This window comes from Tripterygium wilfordii, chromosome 3, assembly GCF_013401445.1.
Source record: "Tripterygium wilfordii isolate XIE 37 chromosome 3, ASM1340144v1, whole genome shotgun sequence".
Taxonomy (NCBI): domain Eukaryota; kingdom Viridiplantae; phylum Streptophyta; class Magnoliopsida; order Celastrales; family Celastraceae; genus Tripterygium; species Tripterygium wilfordii.
Window position 1 is genome coordinate 13,425,635 of NC_052234.1, and position 21,727 is coordinate 13,447,361.

The window sequence follows — 21,727 nt, forward strand, 5'->3', positions numbered from 1 at the left end:
AATGATGCAGTGATCTGGAGCTTTCCCTTATCCCACATCGGAAGAGTGGGAGCGAGCTTTGCGCCATATATGCGCAAGGCTTGCCTTAACCCATCAGCCAAGGTTTTCGGGTCAACCCAGAGATTGGGCTTGGATCTAGGCCTTGGTTACAGCCGGTTCATGTGTATGTGGGCGTGGGTTGGGCCTTGGATGCTGGTTTGCATCAATAAATGCAGAGCATCTTCACTAATAAATGCAGAGCATCTTCACTAAAAAGAAGTCAATGCCACTCTTGAGTGTGCAAAAACTCTTCCTCTGAATTGAATCAAGGAATATTGGAATAACCTTGAAAATAAGAATCGAACCATGGAACAAAAGAAAACAATGGAACAAGAATAGACATGGTTTTTCATGCAGACAACTTAACAATGTTGTCTACTTCAGAGAGCTGCTAGTAATATCTCTTGCATGCAAACATCTTGACCTAATAAAGTATCACCTAATTTTGTTATACATTTTCTATTATTGCTGGTTTTTTTATGACCGGAGACAATCCAAGAAAAACAGACATTTGGCCCAAAACATACAATATTGTTTTGTAGTGTTTGGACAAGATTTTCTAACATGGCATTGGAGCTAGGATACACAACAACGCGTTTCATAACCTTAAATAATATCATAAGTATATAGGAGTTGCATGTACAATGAGGTTAAGGAATATATGTATGTCTGCAAGTGAGTTATCAGTATGATTTAGGAGGAGTTTGCTTCACATAGTGAAAGAAAAAAAAAAAACATCAATCAATGTGATATGGGAACTTGTTATCTACATTTGCGGCAGGATGCTTCACGAACTCCAGACATAAGGAGGAAGTCCATGGATTCATTTAACACCAGCTTGTATTATATATATCAGATGCTCTTTGTAGTGGAAATACTACACAGCAGAGTTGCATTTGAATAAGAAAGTATGCAGTCAGTTTACTGTCTCTCAATAATGGACTGTGATTACATTGGTTAGGTGATTAATTAGGTATTAAACAGGATTAGTTTGCTGGAGATCCATTGACAGCTCATCGATTTGCTATAGTCAATCGCTGTGGGGTAACAAGTTGGTGATTTGCACATGATTAGTGGACTGGCAATGCATGGTTGGGTTCAATTTTTTATTTAATTTAGACGCAAATCAACATTATAGAATGAAAGTTCACTATTACTCAATTAGTTTGCTCCAAACCGAAATTGGGAAAAAAAAATTGCTCCAAACCCAAACTAAAATAAAAAATGCACCAGCCGGGAATCGAACCCGGGTCTGTACCGTGGCAGGGTACTATTCTACCACTAGACCACTGGTGCTTTGATGATAGGGTAGTTAATAATATAATATAATTATTTATATATATTTTTATTTGGAGAAGTTCCAAAATCTCTCTATTTTATTAGGCCGGACAAAATTAGTAGGCCCACAGCACCGCTGTTGTTGAGGGCCTTGAGGCCAGTACCGGGCCAAAAGGCCCGACGATTCCTTCTGCTGAAAAAAAAGGCCTTCTAGCTATTTTATATTGGGCCGTGTTAGAGATGTTGAGCCCTGTTAGGCCCATGATTACTTGTGATGAACAACTTTCCTTACCATCTCTGCTCTTCGTCAAGAACAAGCTACGATTCGCTCCACAATCATCAATCCCCCAAAATGTCGATGTCATTCGCGACCTGCAATCCCTTCCTCTCGTTCTCCAAAACCCTCTCCTCTACGACCCCTCTCTTTCTCCATACGAAGTTCTCTCACCTCTCCCTCCAAACCTCCTCGAGGACCACCATCATCCGCATGGGCGGCGGCCCCAGGACCTACCCGGGCGGAGTCTCCAAGTGGCAGTGGAAAAGGATGCAGGCCAAGAAGGCCAAGCAGCTCCTTAAAGCCCGACTCGCCCGTGAGCGCCAAATCTACGAGATGCGCAAGCGAGCTGAGCTGAAAGCCGCTGTTTCGGAGCTCGAGAGGCCCTGGGAGGTCGTTGAGAAGGCGCCAGCACTGTTCTCAGTGCGAGCTGATGAACAGGTCAAGGTTCTAGCTGACCGGTTTCAAAAACCTGGCGGGTTCGATATGTGGACCGAGAGGGATGGACCGCAGCTGTTTGAAACCCCCGACGGGATTCCCTCGGCGAGGTTTTTTCCCAAGGGGGTTGTGCATAGTGTGAAACCTTATGGTAAGGTTCTGGGACTTGTGGATTCGGACCGTCAAAATGATAGCGAGAGGGAGAGCAAATTAGATGGTAGGAATTTATCTGTTAGGGGAGTTGGAATAAATGAGAAGATAAATGGTGGTGGATACAGGAAGAATGAAAGTAGCAGAAGGTCCCCTGATGTGGATGCTAGGAATGGTTTGAGTGGAGATGGAAGAAATTTATTTGTTAGCGGAGATGGAAGAAATGAGAAGAGAAATGGTGGTGGATACATGAAGAATGAAAGTAGAAGAAGGTCCCCTAAGTTGGATGCTAGGAATGGTTTGAGTGGAGATAGAAGAAATTTATCTGTTAGCGGAGATGGAATAAATGAGAAGAGAAATGGTGGTGGATACATGAAGAATGAAAGTAGAAGAAGGTCCCCTAACGTGGATGCTAGGAATGGTTTGAGTGGAGATAGAAGAAATTTCTCTGTTAGCAGAGATGAAAGAAATGAGAAGAGAAATGGTGGTGGATACATGAAGAATGAAAGTAGAAGAAGGTTCCCTAACGTGGAAGCTAGAAATGGTTTGAGTGGTATGGATTCTGGTCAAATTGTTGCTCTTGATAGGAAACAGAGAGGGGTTACTGAGGTGAGGCACAGTGGCAGGGTCAGACAGATTAATAGGGATGATGGTAGTATGCGGAATTCAAGAAAATTTGATTCTGAACTTTATGATATGAGTTTGCAACAAGATGGGAGTTATGGGTTCCGGGAAAAGAATGGTGAATTTTGAACTGTCTATAGAGTTTTAGCAATCCATTTGGTGGTTGGACTCAACTGTAAAGGTATAAGCACTTGTTGCACTTAGAAACTTCAAAATGAGAAAGAAGTGATGTTCACCTTGCTTTTGGCTTATTATTTAAGTGGAAGTTTTGACAACTTAATGTCTCACATAAAGCATTGAGGTGGATGAGCCAGCAAAAAGGGAATATGATGAGGTAACTATAATGACTAATTTAAGAATTACTATGTATATGTATTAGCAATTTGTATATCCAATGATGCTATGCACTCAAAATAACAGAGGTCATGAAGGTCCTATTAGTGGTTAGTTTGGTTCTGTTATTGCTCATTACAGTACTTTATCATAAATGCAATGCAAATTACTCAATGCTCCAACAACGAATCATGAGGATGGTAATGATGCATCAATCTCTTCTAGAAAGTGGATTCCTTGTGCTGAACTGGGTGTAGATATGCTTAATGAAATATAGTTCTGTTTCCAACACACACATATATGTATCATGTATTGGAAGTACATATTTTGCATGTTTGCATGATGTCTCTTCATTTTGATTAAACTGAAGAGTTGGCCTGAAACAATGTTTATCATTTTGATGCAAATCAACTCTCACATTGTGGGATGAATAGGTTTCTATAGGACATAACAGCTAAAACTTTTCAATATTTCATTTTAGATTGAGAAACAACAGGCTAAGGCTCCAATATTTGCTTGAGATGTACGCACACACTCTCCTGTTTTTTCAGCACTGTTCTCTACTATGATATTGGTTGATGTTAACATGTGATTATTGTTTGAAGATGGTTCTAGAGCTAACCTTATGATGCTTAAGGGTAAAAGTCCAAAGCCAATTTGTGTTCTTGAGATGTATAAATTGAGTAATCCTCTTTAAGATTCTCTGGAAATTTACCTATATGTTTGAATTGACCATAAAGTTCAGATGGGGCTTCTTATTGGTTTGCTAGACCTTAATGTTTTTGGTTCGTCACCCATTTAAGTGTGTTTTGACAGTTCATCTGACGAATTGAAGTTAGGTACTTCTTTTGCCGATAGGTAAGCTAGGCAGCATCTGTTAGAAGAAGATAACGAGGTGTTAAGGCATGCATTTGTGAATTGTGAGCTATGATACACTTAATTTCTGCCATGAGTAAGAAATTTCTGAACTACAGATGCCTTGTTCATTTGTGAACCGTGATGCAGAGCATCTCACCATTAGGCGTCAGATGCTGTATTTTGTCAATATCTGGTATAATCCTGTTGAAGATGTTCAGAGTTTGGTGCATAGCGAGGTTGGAAATTTTGTATCATTTTAGTTTTGACTTTTGAGTTATTCCTCTAGCAAAATAATGTTACTGAAGCAAAACTGTATACTGAATGCTCCATGGTATTGTAGCGTCTTTCTCAACTTTTTAGAGATGGTGACAGGCTATTTTGGATTGTTGTTTCTTTTAGAATTTTTTTGATGCGGAAACTGGAAAGTGGAAACCTATGACATAGTTGACAATTGACGCCTTTGCCTATCTGTTAATAGAGATCAGGTCTGAATGGGTTGAACAAGATTCTCGGGCACTCTAGACAAGACAAAGGAAATGGCAACACCTCTTCTAGTGGAGAGAAACCTTATATCCTCTGATGATGAAGACGGCTGGTATGGTATTGGCATGATTTCTCTTATTGAATGGAACCACATTTTCTTTGAAATTGACGTACTGGTTCGCTACTGTTAGTATCTGTTTCTCTCCCTTGCTGGTTTACCGACAAGTCGCACTCTATCACGTGATTTCTGAAGGAAGATGGAATTTTTTGTGGGCTGTACTTCTTCATACCTTATGCATTACATGGACCAATTATGTAAGACTTCACCTGGAATATGATCTTATCAAAATGGTTCCATTGTAGTATTGCAATTGTCTCTGCACCACACGAGTGTTTCATTGCATCTTTATCTTCCATGGATTTATTGAGTCTCTCTCCACTTGAAATGGTATCACCATCCCTGCTAGTGATACTTTGAAATGTGAAAGAAATATTGTTCAATCATCAAGCAGTTAACGTGAGGCAATTATGTTTTGGAAACACTGTAGTCCTTTATCATGCTTCTCTTTGTGGAAGGTATACGCAATCAACACACACCCTTTCATCTAAACTTTTTTCCACCTCAAGCACGAGTGATTTTTGGGCTCTTGCACTCATCCTCTCCAGCCCACTCAAACCCATTCTAGTGGGTCGTTTGACTGTACTGCTGCCATACATACTGTTCACGGTTTGACTTATGGTGGAGTTTCTACAGATTCGCACTCTCAGATATATTGTCATCATGATGGTATCTTGTTGATCACAAGTTTGAATTCTTGATGCCACCTTCTCTTTTTCCCCTATCAAATCATATGATTTCATGGCTAGAACAAATTACAGCAACGCCTAATTATCTTCAGTAAAAAGGAGAAAATAAAGGCATAACAGAGACGTTAAAATGTTTCTTCTTTTGTTTTGTCACTGTTTTCCATGTTTCATATATGATATGGCTGCTTTGAAATTGCTTTATTATCAACTATTACTGCTGATAATTGGGTGAAACTTCTGGACTATGCTTCCTGTTTGACGATCAGTATGTTTAACAATTTGCTGCCTTTGCTTATGTATGGTGTTGGCGGATTGACCTAGCTCAAGTGTCCCTATTTTACAGAATGCCAGGATTATGGGTAACTACTTGCCAATCATGTCATCGATTGAACAATTATGCTTCCTATATTCAGTATATTGTAGAGAAGCATAGGTCAACGTTGAAAAAAGCCACTTAGTAGTTGATTAGTAGTTGATTAAGTGATGAGACAGTCCAAAAGGATAAGAGGGAAAGAGATTATTGTGTGGCATGTGCAACACTTCTGTTTCCACAATGGGTTAGGTCTGCTGCTGTTTTTTTTTTCCAACAATTTTGGCTTGTAGAGGTGGGACTCTTATCTTGCTTGTGGTGGATACATTGTGGCATAGCACTTGCTGCTCTGGATTTTCTTTATTTGTTTTTTATTTTGTGTGTGACTTTTTTTTTTGGGTAATTGGGAACGATACCAAACGGGAATAAGTTGGGCCGAGACTTAGTACGATAAACATGGATAGATAGATCCCAGTGGAGATCGAAGCTGATAACCAAATAGCCTATACCAGTTTGGTTGTGGGTGCGGGACTTGCTGCACTGGATTTATGATTTCAGAATTTTACATTTGGGAGTCAAATATGGAGTTATATTATTCCCATGTTGTAGGAGATCAGGAGATGTATCCAGAACCCAGATCTTAAAAAAGGAATTGCAAATAAAGAATAATAGATATGGTGGACCGTTATATATAATATATATGGAATTCACAATTATTTTTAGTACTTATTTCACATATTATATATATTTGAGTGGTGATCTCACTTGTATTATTTTATTCATGACTAGTGATTGGTCCGAGTTCCACTAGAATATAGTTGAAAATAAATGAGTTGACATGGTGCTTTCTGTTTGCATAAGCAACAGTTGGCATCATTAGGGATGGATGATAGGATTGCATGCTTTCGTTATCATTGTTGATATGTATGAAGTCAGGCACTCCACACGTTCCTTCTTAGGCTGTTCAGATAATAAAGGCAGTTCTGACTCAGCAGCCAAAAACTGGCACAGTTGGCTCTTTCAAGCATCGTGAAGATAAGAAGCAATCTGGAATTGAGTGGTCTTTTGACTAAGAAATTGGTTTCAATCCCAGCCAAAACGAGGATATATTTACTCTTTTTGTTTAACTAAACCATGTAATTCACATGAAAATTATGGTAACTGTAGAAAAATATGGGGTACAGATTAGACTTGAAATGATTGATCTAACTTACTAATCACACAACTCTCGAGTACAAGTAAGCGGGGTCAGGGACATACAGAATATACGTATATCTTACCCTCAAATAATATGTCGAGAGATTATTTTCACAAATTGACCATGTGATCTCTAGGTTATACTCCGACAAATGTACAAGTACAAGTGCAAATCTTCAACTATAATACAGGCATCTATGGAAGATCTAAAATTGACATGAACTCAACTCTTTGATAGCTACCTGGCTTTATCTTTTTTTCTCATATATAAGTTATGATAGGGCTTTATATATACAATGTGAAAAATGCAGCAATTTTCACTAATTGCCTGGACCGTTATCAGTCAAAGAAAGAAGAAAAGAAAAAAAAGAAAGAAAGAAAAGAATAGCATCTCAACAACCCATTATCTTCAATTATTCTTTTCATTTCGAGCTCCAGCCAACATGACAGGCACATCACATACCGACATACCCTGTTGTGAATATGCTTCAGTTTATAAACTCCGCGATCGAACATGTTCCTGAAAGAGGACTACTCTTACGACTTTCAAAGTTGCTCTCTTGTTGTGTGAACATCATATATATATGATGTCCACAGTATCTAGTATTTACCAATTATTCACAAAAAATGAGAATACACAACCATCCATCCATTACTGGTTAGAGAAATGAAATGTGTTTGACAAGTATTAATTAGTGGGACTAAATCAATTTCAAGTCTCTCACTTCTTGTGTGCCAATAAACAAATCATATATAATACAAGCCAAGCCTGCCAGGAAATAAGAAAGTGAATTACAAGTGAAAAAAACACGTGGTTCATTGAATTATTAAGAGTTTCGTAACATCAAAACACTAAAAAAGAAAAACATTTCTTCCAAATGCTCCCCAATATTTGTCCAAAAAAAGCCTTCTGATTACGTCCAAATTGGATCGGGCTCCGAGTGTTTTCTCGGGAGACCTCCCCACGTTTAAGTTAGTATGCTTTCAATGGAGAGTGCTTGGAGTTCTCTCTCTTAAGTAGCTCTTAAAAGTCTTAAAAGTGCAGGGTTCAAGATCGTTGATGTCCCCTTTTATATGAGTTTTAGAGTTCTAACTTTGGTATAAATAAATATATTATTCTCTGATTCTTAGGCGGATTACAGGAAGGTGAATCTCATCTTTATTTTTTCCTAAATGGATCGGAGTTGGTATCCTTCAAGACTCTGAGTTTACTTGGGTGTTCGATCACCGAAGCTTCCGAGGTGGGATGCTCGGCCTCATACCAAAAGGACATCTCGATCTTGCAGAGATATTCTCTTTTCACGTGTTGTGTCTTACGTGGGCTAGCTCCTAAGTTCCTTCTTCTTGGATATGCCTTGGTCGACGGCAGAGGTTCGACTATGCAGCTTCTCGGCTGAAGTGCTAGTTCGATACTTGTGCCATGTGTCAAGATTCTAGTGGAGGGTAATTTTGATATCGTCACCTTGTAAATTGGGAAAATGATTAGGGTTTGGCTTGAAATATATTGTTGTGAGTTTGCCTTTTGGGGGTATGTTAATGACGAAGCCTAAAAAAAGAATGGTTAGTCACTTCTTCGTCGACCATAGCCACTACTACCACTACCCATCAAATTCAATTCCCATCACATGATTTGAGTGTGATGATTGAGTTGAATTACCACTACATTTAATTAACATTTTCCCCCATTATTATCATCTTAGTGCATGGTTTAGAATTTAAGCTAATATTAAAAACCTCCTCCTGGCTAATTCTCATCTTCTTTGATTAGGAACTCGAGTAGACTCCTAGTAATAATTAATTAAGCCACTAATAACCATTAGTGATTCTCCCTATTTATTGAATCTCTCTTTTTCTCTTTGCTTCTGTGGTCTCAAATAATGGAGTTTAGTCAATATTTGAATTATAAAATCCTACTTAAAAAAATTAGGGTTAAGATCTCTATCACGTTCTCACCACAAACATGAAGAAACTAAAAATTAATTTGGTTATTCACCTTTTAGGAAGATCCCCACTAAGCATCTATGATTAGCGAATAATATATTTATATTTATTTATTAAAAAATTAAAGATAAATTTTATGTGATTTTTATGATAATTATATTTGGATTCTGTACATATTACCATACTAATTTTATTATAATGCTATTACTATAAAAATATACATTTAAACAATTAAATTTTTATACATAATATTTGCTAAAACTTAAATTTTACATCTTTTTCCCACGCATTTCGCGGTCTCTCGACTAGTTTAATTAGTATATTTTGAATTTGTAAGTTGATCTTTATTATAAGCTTGAGTTAATTTTGTTTATGTTAAACAAATTAAGCTCAACCAAATACAATATGGTTAGATTACAACATATCAAGCAATATGGCTTCTTTTTTCTCCAAACAAATTATCACGTGATTAATTGTTGAGTGTAGGCGGAAAGGTAGATATAATATTTTAACAATTAGAGGTAAATGGTCCATTAACAATGGTTATGATTTAAACTTTTACTAAATTTATCAATTTGCTTAATTTAATAATAGTTATATGAGTCAATCATGAATTACGGAGCTCTCGAATCCATCAATCTTATAATGCGGTAATATTTTAATCTCTGATCTCTAAACTAGCATCAGTAAAATATTGTAGACAACTATGAAAGTCACCTATATATATATATAACCAATATTTTATATGTCCATAATTTTTTCATCCATAAACTTGCATAATTTATGTGGCAAGCCAGATAGACATGCCACATAAATTTTAAAAAAAAACAAACTTTATTAAAAAAGCCACATAGGCATGCTACAAGTTTATATAAGTTTATGAATATTTATTTTATAGATGTGTAATACTTCCGATATATATATATTCAATAGTCATGGAAAATTTTTCTTTATTTTCGTGAAAAGTCTTCTTTTTCTTTCCCCTTTTCTTTGTCTAGATAAATCCTCTATCACATACTTCAAAGAACTCAAATACCATAACTTTTTGGGTCAACAAAGCAAATCCCTCCCTCTCCCCCTCCTATATAAAGAGGTGCGAACCAAAGCATTATCTCCACAACCAAAACAACGATCACCACTTGTTGCAGCATTCATTCCCTTTAGGCATAAAACCTATCAAATTACCTATTGAAGGTCATATTATGGAGATAGAAAAGGGAGCTGTAGCAATAGAGAGTGATGAGGAGAAATGGGTTTGTGATTCTTCTCTGGATCATAAAGGAAGAGTTCCTCTTCGAGCTTCCACTGGTGTATGGAAATCCTCACTCTTTATCATTGGTAAGTCACTACGAAAAATAACTTACCAGTGAAAATCTACGAACTACCCTTTTGTTTTCTCTTCTCACCATCTATCTCTACTTATGCTTCTCCGTCAATGCTTTCTTCTGTTTCCACCGCCATACCTGTCGAGTTACATAGTCAAACAGAGTACTCTGCATCCGTAACCTGAAAGGCTGAAACTAAATACCCACTCTCACATCAACAATATTATCCACTTTGAGTTTGCTAGCTCATTGTGAAACCCGCACGACTTTGTTTTTTTGAGTCGTTGCCTAGGATATTTAAGCTCAAAAAAAATCTTGGTTTTGTGAGAGTGAATGAAAATTTACTTATAAATCAAGCGGTGGTTGAATTATTCCAATCTGACCTGAATTTTTGGTGTTGACACATATATCTACATATATGAGATGCCTATTCTATGGAGAGATGGTGGATGAAAGAACGAATCAAAATGACTTTATTGTTTTTGATAATCCTTTTGTAGCTTTCAAGCTACGGGTATCATTCGTTCGTCAATAGGGTGGACACTACATGTGAAACTAGTGGTGTTTAACTGTTTATAGAGAGAGCTTTGAATCATCCATCAAAGTTAAGGGCTCCCAGGCCTTGATGTTGACATGTGGGCCTTTATTGGTATATGGCCCTAGAGCTTTCACTTTTTGGGCTTACATAAGAAGCTGCCCAATATCCACAAAACGGCCCACTTTGAATCTCTTCTGCAGTTCTGCTGCTTTAATAGTAGCAGTTTCACCAAATGAAAACTGAAAAGACTATCATTTACATAGAAATACAGGATATAAAGCTTCAGACCTGTGATTAGGGTTCCTTTTTCCTTGTTTTTGTGAGCTCTGTAATTGAGTATTGGTGACTAACTATGATATTGTGCTTGAACAGCAATCGAGTTCAGTGAGAGGCTGAGTTACTTTGGAATAGCGACTAGCTTAATCATTTACCTGACCAAAGTGATGCACGAAGACCTCAAGTCGGCAGCAAAGCACGTCAACTACTGGGCTGGTGTCACTACATTGATTCCCCTAATCGGTGGTTTCGTAGCCGATGCTTACTTGGGTCGATTCTCAACGGTTCTTTTCTCGTCAATTGTCTATCTCATGGTACTTAATCTCCTTTTTCAACTCTCAAAGATTATGTTCAATTTGCTTTTGATTGATAATCTTCTCTCTGTTTGTTAATGTTGGAAACAGGGTTTGATTCTGTTAACAATGTCACGGTTTGTACCGAGCTTAAAGCCTTGTGATGGTGGTGGTGTTTGTCATGAACCGAGGAAGGTTCATGAAATTGTTTTCTTCCTTGCAATCTACTTGATCTCTGTAGGAACTGGAGGGCATAAACCTTCTTTGGAGAGTTTTGGAGCAGATCAGTTCGACGAAAGTCACCCGGAAGAGAGGAAGAAAAAGATGTCGTTCTTCAATTGGTGGAACATTGGACTATGTGCAGGACTTCTACTTGGTGTGACTGTAATAGTTTATGTGCAAGACCATGCGAGCTGGGGCGTCGCAGACATGATTTTAACCACAGTGATGGCTATTTCACTGATTATCTTTGTTGTCGGAAGGCCAATTTACCGATACCGAAAGCCAACGGGAAGCCCTTTAACACCACTGCTTCAGGTTCTTGTAGCTGCCGTTGCAAAAAGAAAATTGCCTTATCCTTCCAGTCCGGATGAATTACATGAAGTTCACAAGTCACATAAAACACAAGGAAGGCTTCTTTGCCACACTGATAATCTCAAGTAAGCAAAAAACTAAGTACAAATTTGAACACACTACGTAGTACGTACTATTATAGAATCCTAAGATGTGATGCTATGTTATGCGTATCAGGTTTCTAGACAAAGCGGCTGTAATAGAAGAGAAGGGAAGCTCGATTGAGAAACAGAGTCCATGGAGACTCTCAACAGTGACAAGAGTGGAGGAAATGAAGCTTATTCTCAACATGATCCCAATATGGCTTGGTACTTTACCATTTGGAATTTGTGTGGCACAAGGCTCTACATTCTTCATCAAACAAGGCACCACTCTGAATCGAAAGATCGGTAATGATTTCCTGCTTCCCCCTGCTTCAATCTTCGCTCTGGCCGCCATTGCAATGATCACTTCTGTCACCATTTATGAAAAACTCTTAGTACCATTTCTGAGAAAATTAACGGGGAACGAACGAGGAATCAAAATTCTCCAAAGGATTGGAATTGGAATGCTCTTCTCAATCACTGCCATGATCGTTGCGGCTTTGGTAGAGAAAAAGAGACTAAATGTAGTTTCAAAGAATCCCAAAACAGGCTCAAGTTCCATGAGTGTCTTCTGGTTGGCTCCACAGTTTATCATTATCGGTGTGGCAGATGGGTTTACTCTAATTGGCTTGCAAGAGTACTTCTATGACCAAGTTCCCGATTCGATGAGAAGCTTAGGCATTGCCTTCTACCTTAGTGTGATTGGGGCCGGAAATTTCCTTAGCAGTCTCTTGATAACTGTTGTTGATCGGATCACTGAAAAGAGTGGCCAGAGTTGGTTTGGGAAGGATTTGAATACTAGTCGCTTAGACAATTTTTACTGGCTATTAGCTGGTATTGCTGCAGTCAATCTCTGCGTCTATGTGCCAATAGCTCGACGATATTCTTACAAGAACGTGCAGAGTGTGGCAGTCGCTGATTGCTATGAAGGTGACAGGGATGCTTCAATGGCTTGAAGCTTATGCAAATCACTATCATATCAATAAGATTGTAGTTAGTGTGTGAAACATATTAGTGCTTAATCAAAAATTATTCAAAGCTTTTTCATGTAAAAGATGTCGGTTTCTTGTCTCTTGTGTTTCCCAGATTTCTTCCTTCATCATGCTTCTTTATTTGGCTAAACAGAGCAAGTAGCCGTTGTTTAACAGAGAGATTAGATGATTTTAATGGCACATAATCATTAGCCTTTCCAATAATCCAGTTGAATAATTATGTATTATTAACACTTGAAACAGAAGTTGAAAATGCAACTAAATTACACATTTAAGACACCAATTGTACCCAGCGTGCGACACTTGGCACTCCATTATTGACCACGAAGGCCATGTAATAACCCGGTGGAGCAACCGCCCCATTCCTCGGCGGCGTACATCCTATTCTATACCGGCCGTCGCCATTAGGCACCGAGGGCGTAACGGTCAATTTGACCAGCCTCTGACCTTGTGAGAATGAATGTGTTGCGAATGGCGCGTTCCCCAAATTCACCTCCATTATACCCACCACAGGCAGCGCCACCGACGCAATTACATTGAAAACCTCTCCGTACCGTACCGTCTCCGGAATTTCCTCTATAACGGGTCGGATATTAGCCCGATCAGATGATAAATATTCGGGTGAAAACGCTTCGATGCGTAATTCTGTGGGAAATTCTGCATTGATTTTGTAGAAATAATGTGGATTGCTGCCCGCAATCAATACCCGCCCGTCCGGTAACAGGTTAGCTGTAGAGTGGTACAACCTAGGTATAGTTCCTGGGGTTAGTGTCATGAACCGTAACCCAACCGGTTGATCTGGTCTGTACAGGACTGGGAATAAGCAAGGATTTGATGCCAACTCGAAGCCTTGAGTCCCTGCTTGGGCTCCATTGATAATTAACACTTCACCGGTGGGTAACATTACCATGTCCCCCATTATCCTCCCATATGGCATGTCCTCCATCTCCCATTCCGGGTTAGGTGAGGTTGCAACGATACGGCCGCAACTACCGTGAGCCGGGGTATTGGTGCTTCTCTCGATAAACGCACCGTATGGGGCCCCACCGCAGATGACAACCACAGCCGTTGAATAGTCTCCCTCCAGTGACAGCATAGCGGAGGAACCTGCTGACGGGTAGTTCCGTGGGCCTCCGTCGAGGATTGGATAATCTCTGACGATTTGATTGGTTTGGGGATCATACATAACTGCCTTGTTGTTAGCGAAAATGAAGAGGTGACCGCTGGGCAGGAGATGAACATAAGGGTACAAATTGTCCATCTGATTATCCTCCACGTCAGCAAGGAAGGGGAAAGGAACCGGGCCGTTAGTTCTCGGCGGATAATACTCGACCGTATTGGTTCCTCTCCCGCCTACAATAATCACCGAACCGTCCGGCAGTATCTGGTTTGTGGCGTACCATCTGCCGTTTCCTAATTCCACATCTTGGAGCTCCACCCAATCGCAAGACCCGTTTGGTTCGCAAGGTTCAAATTTCCGGATCTTCCTGAACCCGTCCAAGTCCCCACCCGTTTGCATTAAGGTTCCATCGGGGAGGAATTGACCCGAGGAGCACCATGTGTCGGTAAGGATCATGAGTGGACGAATTTGATTGGTTTGTAAGTCGAAAACGATGGAGTGGGCGTAGCAATCGTGTTTCAGAAAGGCGTCGCTTGGGTCGTTGCGGCAGTGGCCCTTTCGTAGCATCCTTCGGGATGGCCCGATGTTGGTCCTGTCTAGAAGGACCACCGTGTTGAATCTGGTCACCGCCGTGTGCATGGACGAAATTCCGGCATTTGGGACCAGAAGCTGCCACGTGCCAGGCAACTGAGCAATTGCATATATGATGGTTCTCTGTAAAACTATGATTGAATTGAAAGTGAAGAGAACTAGCAGCCTCTGGAAAGGAAGACAAGCCATTAGCGAGAGAGTTTAGAGTACAGTGATGTCTGTCACTCTGTGTGTTAGTGTTGAAGCTTCTAAAGGAATTATACTACGACTAGCAAGTGAAGGTCCACGATAAGATAAAAAAAAAATGATAATTAACGAGGGCAGTGGATGCTAAAAATAAAAGTACGTTACGATTTGATTCTCTTATTCTGTAGCCTTGATCGTGAAGGTGAAGACTGAAGGATTTAAGTTCAACCGTAACGGCACAAAAAAGTGGGTCCAAGGAGACGAGTGTCGACTCTTGACCCCTCTTACTGACACGTGGCGAAATGGTTCATATCTGTAGCTACAGAAGAAATTGCAGAAGTACACTGAAGGTGGCTGGCGTGAATAGGAAGACAAAGTCCAGCAAGTGTAATAGGGACGAAGAAAGTGGAACCCCACGTGGTTGTTTTGTCTTGACCCACTCCTTTCTATCTGGTTCGCATGGTTAACTTACCATGGTCATGTAGAAAGAAAGTTCTTGGGAAAACTTTAATCAAAGTAAAATCAACTTAAAATCAGCAAGGCGTGTGAGTGCTGTGAATAGCTGCGATGAAGGCAGAACTTTTGTTGGAGGGTGGGGTGTTATGAGCTGATGACTAAAAAATGACCAAATTAAAGTAGTCAACTTAAATTGGGGTGTCATTATAAAATATTGAGATGTGATTAAAGTTTTTTCTAAATTTTTGAGCGTGCTCATAATGCAACATAGGGTGAACCTGAAATACCTAGCCGGTAAGCTATATATGTCCCATATGCACTGGTATGGTAATGGTATATTAATGATTTATTGTCATGGGCTAATAAAAGCTTTGACAACTGAAAAAGGACTTTTGGTGATTCTTTTTAACGACAGCCAAATCCGGATTATGCCAGCCATACACAATGAGAAAAGTGAGAAATTTTTAATTCCACATAATGCAAAAAGATCATTCCAACCTATTATAGTCTCTATAGTTGGAACTTTAATGGGAACTTTGAATCAAAGCATAAATGATGGAAAGTAAGCAACAGGAGGTGCTCAATTTGTGACTCGATAAGGATTAAGAACCGCAGTTCAATCGGGGCTTTCATTACCTGGTAACCTGGGCTCGAAGTTGAGCCCACAAGTCCAAATACATCAAATTCACTCTCGGTTAGTCATTTTGGGCCCAGGCCTATTGGGTTTCGGCTCCATTACGTCCTTTAGTAACCGCCGTTGCACAACAATAATTGCGTGAGGCGGTCCTTATGAACGATGTCGTTTCTTTTCACCATATTTTCCCAGGATTAGGCTTTCCCGCCCTCTCTCTCCTCTCCATTTCCTTTTCCCGCGCTCGAACCGCCATCTCCACGCATAATCGATCAGAGGTTACGAATTCAAATTCCTCTCGTTAGACCTCTCATCGCAAATCTCCCAGTCAAAGGAAGATAGCAGTGGCGAGACTGCTATTTTCGTTCTCCCATTTTCCACTCTGAAGGTATTTCTCTCTTCCGATTTATCTAGCTTAGGGTTTGCTCTAATGTATGAGTTGATTTTGACTGAGATCAACCAAATTCCCAACCTATTTTCTGTGATTAGGATCTCGCGCACTCTCCCTTCTCGATCTATTTCTCCCGCTCTGGACGCCCATCCCCTCGCATAATCTCATCAGATGTTTCGACTTGAAATATCACTATCTGGTTCTCTCATCGCAAATCTTGCAGGCAAGGGAAGCTAGAAGTGACGAGTCTGCTCATATCTCTCTCCCCTTCTTTCTTCGTCTGCTTCGTTCCCAGCTCACTCTGAAGTTATCTCTCTTGTCTAATTTCTCTTAGTTAGCCTTTGCTCTAATATATGAGTTGATTTTGACTGAAAATCAGCCAAAGTATCACTCTACTTTCTGTGATTTGGATCTCGTGCATCATACGCATCCTCCCTTCTCGATCTCTTTTTTGCATAATCGCATCGGAAGTTTCAACTGCAAATCCTCTCTCTCTCTCTCTCGTTCTCGCATCGCAACCCTCGCAGTCCAAGGAAGATAAGTGGCAAGCCTGCTCATCTCTCTCTCCTTCCATCTTCGTCTGCCTCGTTGCTAGCTCACTCAGAAGGTATATCTCCTGTCCAATTTCTCTGTGTTAGGTTTTTCTCTAATACAAGTAGAGTTTGACTTAAAATCAGTAAAACGAATTATTAGCTCTCTTATTTAACACTATTTTCATTTTACTAAAATAATCAACCACACAATTTTCAGTGTTCTAATAAAGTAATAATTTCAATTTCACCAAATTTCGTCTGTGTTTGGCAAATTAGCTTTAGCAAATACCATTTCTAAGAATCTGATTATTATTTCCTGATATGGTAGTTGAATATATATATTAGTGCATTTTATTTTGTGGTTCCAGGATAAAATAGAATCTAAGCCTCTGATAGCTTGAGTCTGCATTTGGTATGTTCCTTTTTTGGCTGCTCTGATCTAGCTGATTATGTAACTTTAGTACATATAAATCTATCTCATTAGATGATGAACTGACTAATAATTGCAAGTCAACCAATTGAGTCTCTGGTTGGTGATTGGCAAATGCCATTTCTAAGATTTTTATTGGATCAATTCATGTTATGCATGTTGAAATATCACAATCTTTAGCCGTTATGTTCCATGTTTGCAGGATGGACAAAATTCAATCATGAATGTTATTCTTGAAAGTTGTACTATATCATTGATGAATATGTTCTTGATTCAGCTTTAGATTGACACTATATTCGTCTAACAGAGTATATGTTCTGGATTCAAGAATGAGTTTGGTGTGCCTACCCTTAGTTATATCGTTTTCTTATTAAGGAGAATTTTGTATTGATGATATATTTTGAAATGCTTTGTTTAAGCTTGATAATCAAGTGTTTACATTCTTTTGGATTCTGGTTCTAGTTCTAAGAAATAGGATCATTTCAACCATTTCTTTTCATTCACAGGAACATTTTGTATACTGCCGTAAAGATCCTATGGATAGATATTGTTGTGTTTTGTCATATAAAGCTCTGCTACTGTGTCACTGTCACATAAATAGCAGAGGTTGGATGGGAAATTTCTAAATACGAAGATTGGGCCATTGGAAGTTCAGCGTAGTTTTTGAAATAAGTCAATAATAAGTATGTACTTTTTTATGATATTACTATATGCCCACTTGCTTTAACTGTGTTGATTGATTTTCAGATTTGATTACTTGGATGTCTCCCCTGTGCTGGTAGCTGATGCGTACGATACTTATTGCAAAGTATGCCATTCTCATAGGTGATTTTTATTCTTAGCAATTGTTCAGTCCCCTGTGAGTATTGCATGCTTTGCTATCCCTTTTTAATACGTTTCTCGACTGTCTCTGAATGTGCTTTGTTGTGGAGTAGCACGTGCAGTAATGGTGAGAAGTAGACATATTCATAGGGCCCGTTTGGATCAGCATTTTTTGGAGCATTTATACTACTTGCTAGTATATATGCTCCATGTCAACCAAACAACAATTTATGACACATATTCCGAGACAATTTTTTATAGCATTTATACTACTTTGTGAAATGCTCCATCAAAAAACAATTTTACAATTTTTACCCAGTTTTTTCCAATCTTGCCCCCAGTATATTGTTGATTTACCAAATATACCACTGGATGACCTAATAAAATTTAAATAACTTACCAAATAATGTATACCCTTTCCAAATAATGTATTAATTAAATTTAATTAACTTGGTAATTTATTAATTATTTTATAATTTATTATTTTCTTCAATTAATTTAAATACATTTATTGATTTTATAAAATTTGTATGTTTGTATACAGGTATACAATTAAAATGTCTAATACCCTTGCACGTAATTTATCCAATATGCTACACAACACAAATGTTAATAGTAAAAGTTCAACCAAACACCTACCCAACATTCAAGCAGCATATCTGCTACTAAAATTGTCCAACATTTCTGCTACCACCATTTCTGCTAGAATATCTGCTACTTCGCAAATGCTCTACCAAACTAGCCCATAATGTCAGGATTGTGGCTAAAGTAGAAACCAGATAGTGGGATAATCTTTTCTATTGTGTTACTATATGCCCACATGCATTAACTTAGATCAAATTTCAAATTCAAATACTTTACTGACATTGCTCTGTGCAGGCAGCTGATGTTTGCGATACTTCAGCATTGCAAAGTAGGCGATTCTCATCTGTGAGTTGTTATCCTTAGCAACTTTTTGGTGATTTCATTCTTTGATATCCCTTTCTAATAGTTTTGTTGACTGTCTCTGAAATATGAATGTGCTTTGTTGTCTAGTTGCAAGTGCATTTTACTGAATTTTGCAAGTCTCATATGGTTTTGCATCTCTTGGATTGCATGTTACATGTTTTGGATTTGAATTATATTTGCTTGATACTATTATTTTAACACATTCCAGGTTTTACGTTTTCTCGAATGTGTTCTGGTGGGACGAAAATAATATTCCCAGCAAGCAAGTAATAAAAAGAAATCAAAGGATTGAAATTTGACCAAGTTTATCTCGTGTGTTTTAGGCATTTGAAACTAAATAACCCTAGTGGCTGTTGTAGTGCCAAACGTGAAACATCTGATAAAGGATGACTGAGAAATTGGAGCCTTTTGAATTCCGGTTCTGTCTTTGAAGAAATGTAAGATATCCTAGAAGTTTAAAATTTTGGTTTGTTTGTCTGTAACCTTTGGATGAAACATATGCTATTCTGAAGGCTAATAACTGCCACACATGGGTGGCACATAGGTATGCTGCTGTGCTTTTAAACACGGCATCCCCCGCAAACTAGGGCTGTGCACGGTCCGGTTAACCGGACCGTGGAGGCCAAACCGTCATCAATCCGGAAATTATGGATTTGTATTTTCTGAAACCAAAACCAATCCAAAACCATCAAAATCCGTTACTACGGTTAACCGACTAACCGGTTCGGTTTCGGTCCGGTTATGGTTTTTCGTAAAATATCTATTTTGTAAGCAAATCTTAAAGGATTGATAAAAATGTTTCAAAAAAAATCTCAATGAATGATATATATTATATTAATATTTCATAGTTAATCACTTAATGTCTTAATCTAATGGTACATAACATTAGTAATTATATATTATATCTCAATGGTCCATATTTAAAGACATTATAGTATTAAATATTATATATTATATATACCGGTCTGGTCCGGTTAACTGGTGGTTACAAAAATTCCAAACCATATCCGGATCGACTTAACTCGGTTGGTTTCGGTTTTTGAAACTGTTTGACCAAACTCGGTCAACTAACCGATCCAAACCGGACCGACCGGTCCGGTTACCGGTTTTGATCCGGTTTTCGGTTTCATTTGCACAGCCCTACCGCAAACCCATGAATTTGCTCCTTGATCCTGCGATATAGAGTTTTAAGGATTCCCTCTGGTATCGTCGAGAAATTGAAACTCGAAAGTATCCAAACTACTTCTCACGTTGGGGATGAGTCGATTATGAGGATCACATAGATATAATGGCCTGATGATTGGGTACTGTAAGTCTGTAACCAAATCTATTAATCTGCTAAGGGGTGGTCGATGTTACTATCTTCAAAGGAATTCCTACTCATCGTTATATGTGAATTCCTGTATGTTTTTGATTAAAAGTAGTATCATCTCGGGCTCGATTGGTGCTAAACCACAAAGAACTTGAAATTAACATATAAACTCAAACTACATGAAAAATTGAAAATTCCAGTCGGCTGTTTCCTACCCAATTTCCATATTTGATGGACTTCTGGCCCATTTTTCTATTTTTGTGGCTGCAGAGCTAGTGGGTGGAAATGTGGAAATCTATTTACATCCATTGATCATCAATCCTTTTGTTTTTAGTTCATCCAACGTTTTCGTTAGCTTCCACTAATAGACTATGCCTGGATTAACTTAACATGTTGTAGTCTTATCTGGAGCTTATTCTGTAATTTGGAGTGATTACATCCTCTCATTTGTAGTTTGTTGGGCATGAAGCTGCATCTTTTCGAGCTTTATTATCTAAAAAGTATTGCCTAACTACACTTTTCATGTTTGATTTGATGTTAAAGCATTATTACGTTGGAATAGATCTTCAATTAATTGACAGCTTATCTAACTAAATACATAAATTTGTGAGCCAATTAGCTGGAAGTCCCTCTATTATTAATTATGACTGTTTAAGTCAAATGGGTAATGGGTTGTCTGGCTTCTGCAGTGAAATCAACCAAAGTAAACATCTCCATAAACTCATAAAGTGAAGCAGTCTCCTGTTTAGAGTTCCTAATCATTTTGAATCTTTTGATTTAATGTGTTCTGGAACTTCTTAGATGCAAGTGGATAATTTCCTCGACCTAAATGAATACGCCATCTAACAACTAAAAGCATTACGGCCCTTGCTAATCTTTTCATTAATAAAAAGGAATCGTTTTAATCAACTTGTTTGGTATTTTCTTTGTTCTGTGTTCTCTTGAGTATTCGAATATAATCATAAATAACTTTTATAAAGCCTTGCTGGGTTTTCTTATGGGTGGCCTAGTTACTTATTGCAATAATGGACTAGATGGTAACTTTAAATGATAAATCTGATGAAACTAATGATAAGTTGAACCAAAAAAAAGATTAAACTTTACAGTCGGAGCCATTGTGTATGGCTCCAAAATTGAAGAAAAGAGGTCAATATGCATGATTACTGTCTTCAAACTACCAAATATTTGTTGGGGCTTCGACTTTTGAAGGAGCTTTATTTTGGTATGAACACTGACTCTTGTCAGGTTGTGATCGCTAAATATTTTCTTAAGATGAACCCTTTTTAGGGAGGTTGCAGGTTTATAATGAACACGCTTGTGCTTCGCAGACCATCAGATGGTGGTGAAAACCTTTGAGAATACCACGTTGTTTTACTATCTCATTCGTCACGTATACGTACATCGCTTTCCCCACATGAGCGTACCACATTTGGTCGAGGGCTGGGGGCTCTGCTGTATTTTTATTCATGCCCCGCTGTAACAGTAATTTGATGGC

The 21,727-nt window shown here is 38.5% G+C and overlaps 3 protein-coding genes, 1 long non-coding RNA gene and 1 other non-coding gene across 6 annotated transcripts; 3 read left to right on the top strand and 2 right to left on the bottom strand.

The window, feature by feature from the left end:
- Positions 1 to 1,264: 1,264 nt before the first annotated feature.
- TRNAG-GCC lies at positions 1,265 to 1,335 on the bottom strand. Its single transcript has one exon. It is a non-coding gene; the product is annotated as a tRNA-Gly (tRNA).
- A 201-nt stretch (positions 1,336 to 1,536) lies between these two features.
- LOC119985510 (translation initiation factor IF-2) lies at positions 1,537 to 4,845 on the top strand. 2 transcript variants are annotated; one of them, XM_038829801.1, is made up of 2 exons: positions 1,537 to 3,137; positions 4,394 to 4,845. In XM_038829801.1, exon 1 carries the CDS (start codon positions 1,592 to 1,594, stop codon positions 2,930 to 2,932), a length of 1,341 nt encoding a protein of 446 aa, XP_038685729.1. In that variant the 5' UTR covers positions 1,537 to 1,591; the 3' UTR covers positions 2,933 to 3,137; positions 4,394 to 4,845. The 2 variants fall into 2 exon arrangements, with proteins under 2 accessions (XP_038685729.1, XP_038685733.1); XM_038829805.1 differs by having other exon boundaries at positions 4,473 to 4,845.
- Positions 4,846 to 9,835: 4,990 nt separating this feature from the next.
- On the top strand, positions 9,836 to 12,891 carry LOC119987211 (protein NRT1/ PTR FAMILY 5.6-like). Its single transcript, XM_038832049.1, has 4 exons — positions 9,836 to 10,070; positions 10,968 to 11,185; positions 11,276 to 11,823; positions 11,915 to 12,891. Exons 1-4 carry the CDS (start codon positions 9,935 to 9,937, stop codon positions 12,774 to 12,776), a joined length of 1,764 nt encoding a protein of 587 aa, XP_038687977.1. The 5' UTR covers positions 9,836 to 9,934; the 3' UTR covers positions 12,777 to 12,891.
- Positions 12,892 to 13,014: 123 nt separating this feature from the next.
- Positions 13,015 to 14,851, bottom strand: LOC119987217 (aldehyde oxidase GLOX). The gene has a single exon (XM_038832064.1). The coding sequence runs from the start codon at positions 14,710 to 14,712 to the stop codon at positions 13,084 to 13,086; it is 1,629 nt and encodes a 542-aa protein (XP_038687992.1). The 5' UTR covers positions 14,713 to 14,851; the 3' UTR covers positions 13,015 to 13,083.
- A 2,255-nt stretch (positions 14,852 to 17,106) lies between these two features.
- LOC119987382 lies at positions 17,107 to 19,139 on the top strand. Its single transcript, XR_005465442.1, has 2 exons — positions 17,107 to 17,958; positions 18,852 to 19,139. It is a non-coding gene; the product is annotated as an uncharacterized LOC119987382 (long non-coding RNA).
- Positions 19,140 to 21,727: the final 2,588 nt, after the last annotated feature.

Bases quoted from the DNA above. Each gene is read 5' to 3' on its own strand.
- LOC119985510 (XM_038829801.1), top strand. From the start codon at position 1,592: ATGAACAACTTTCCTTACCATCTCTGCTCTTCGTCAAGAACAAGCTAC.
- LOC119987211 (XM_038832049.1), top strand. From the start codon at position 9,935: ATGGAGATAGAAAAGGGAGCTGTAGCAATAGAGAGTGATGAGGAGAAA. The intron at 11,186-11,275 runs GTACTTAATCTC...TGTTGGAAACAG, and splicing joins CGTCAATTGTCTATCTCATG to GGTTTGATTCTGTTAACAAT. The intron at 11,824-11,914 runs GTAAGCAAAAAA...TATGCGTATCAG, and splicing joins TGCCACACTGATAATCTCAA to GTTTCTAGACAAAGCGGCTG.
- LOC119987217 (XM_038832064.1), bottom strand. From the start codon at position 14,712: ATGGCTTGTCTTCCTTTCCAGAGGCTGCTAGTTCTCTTCACTTTCAAT.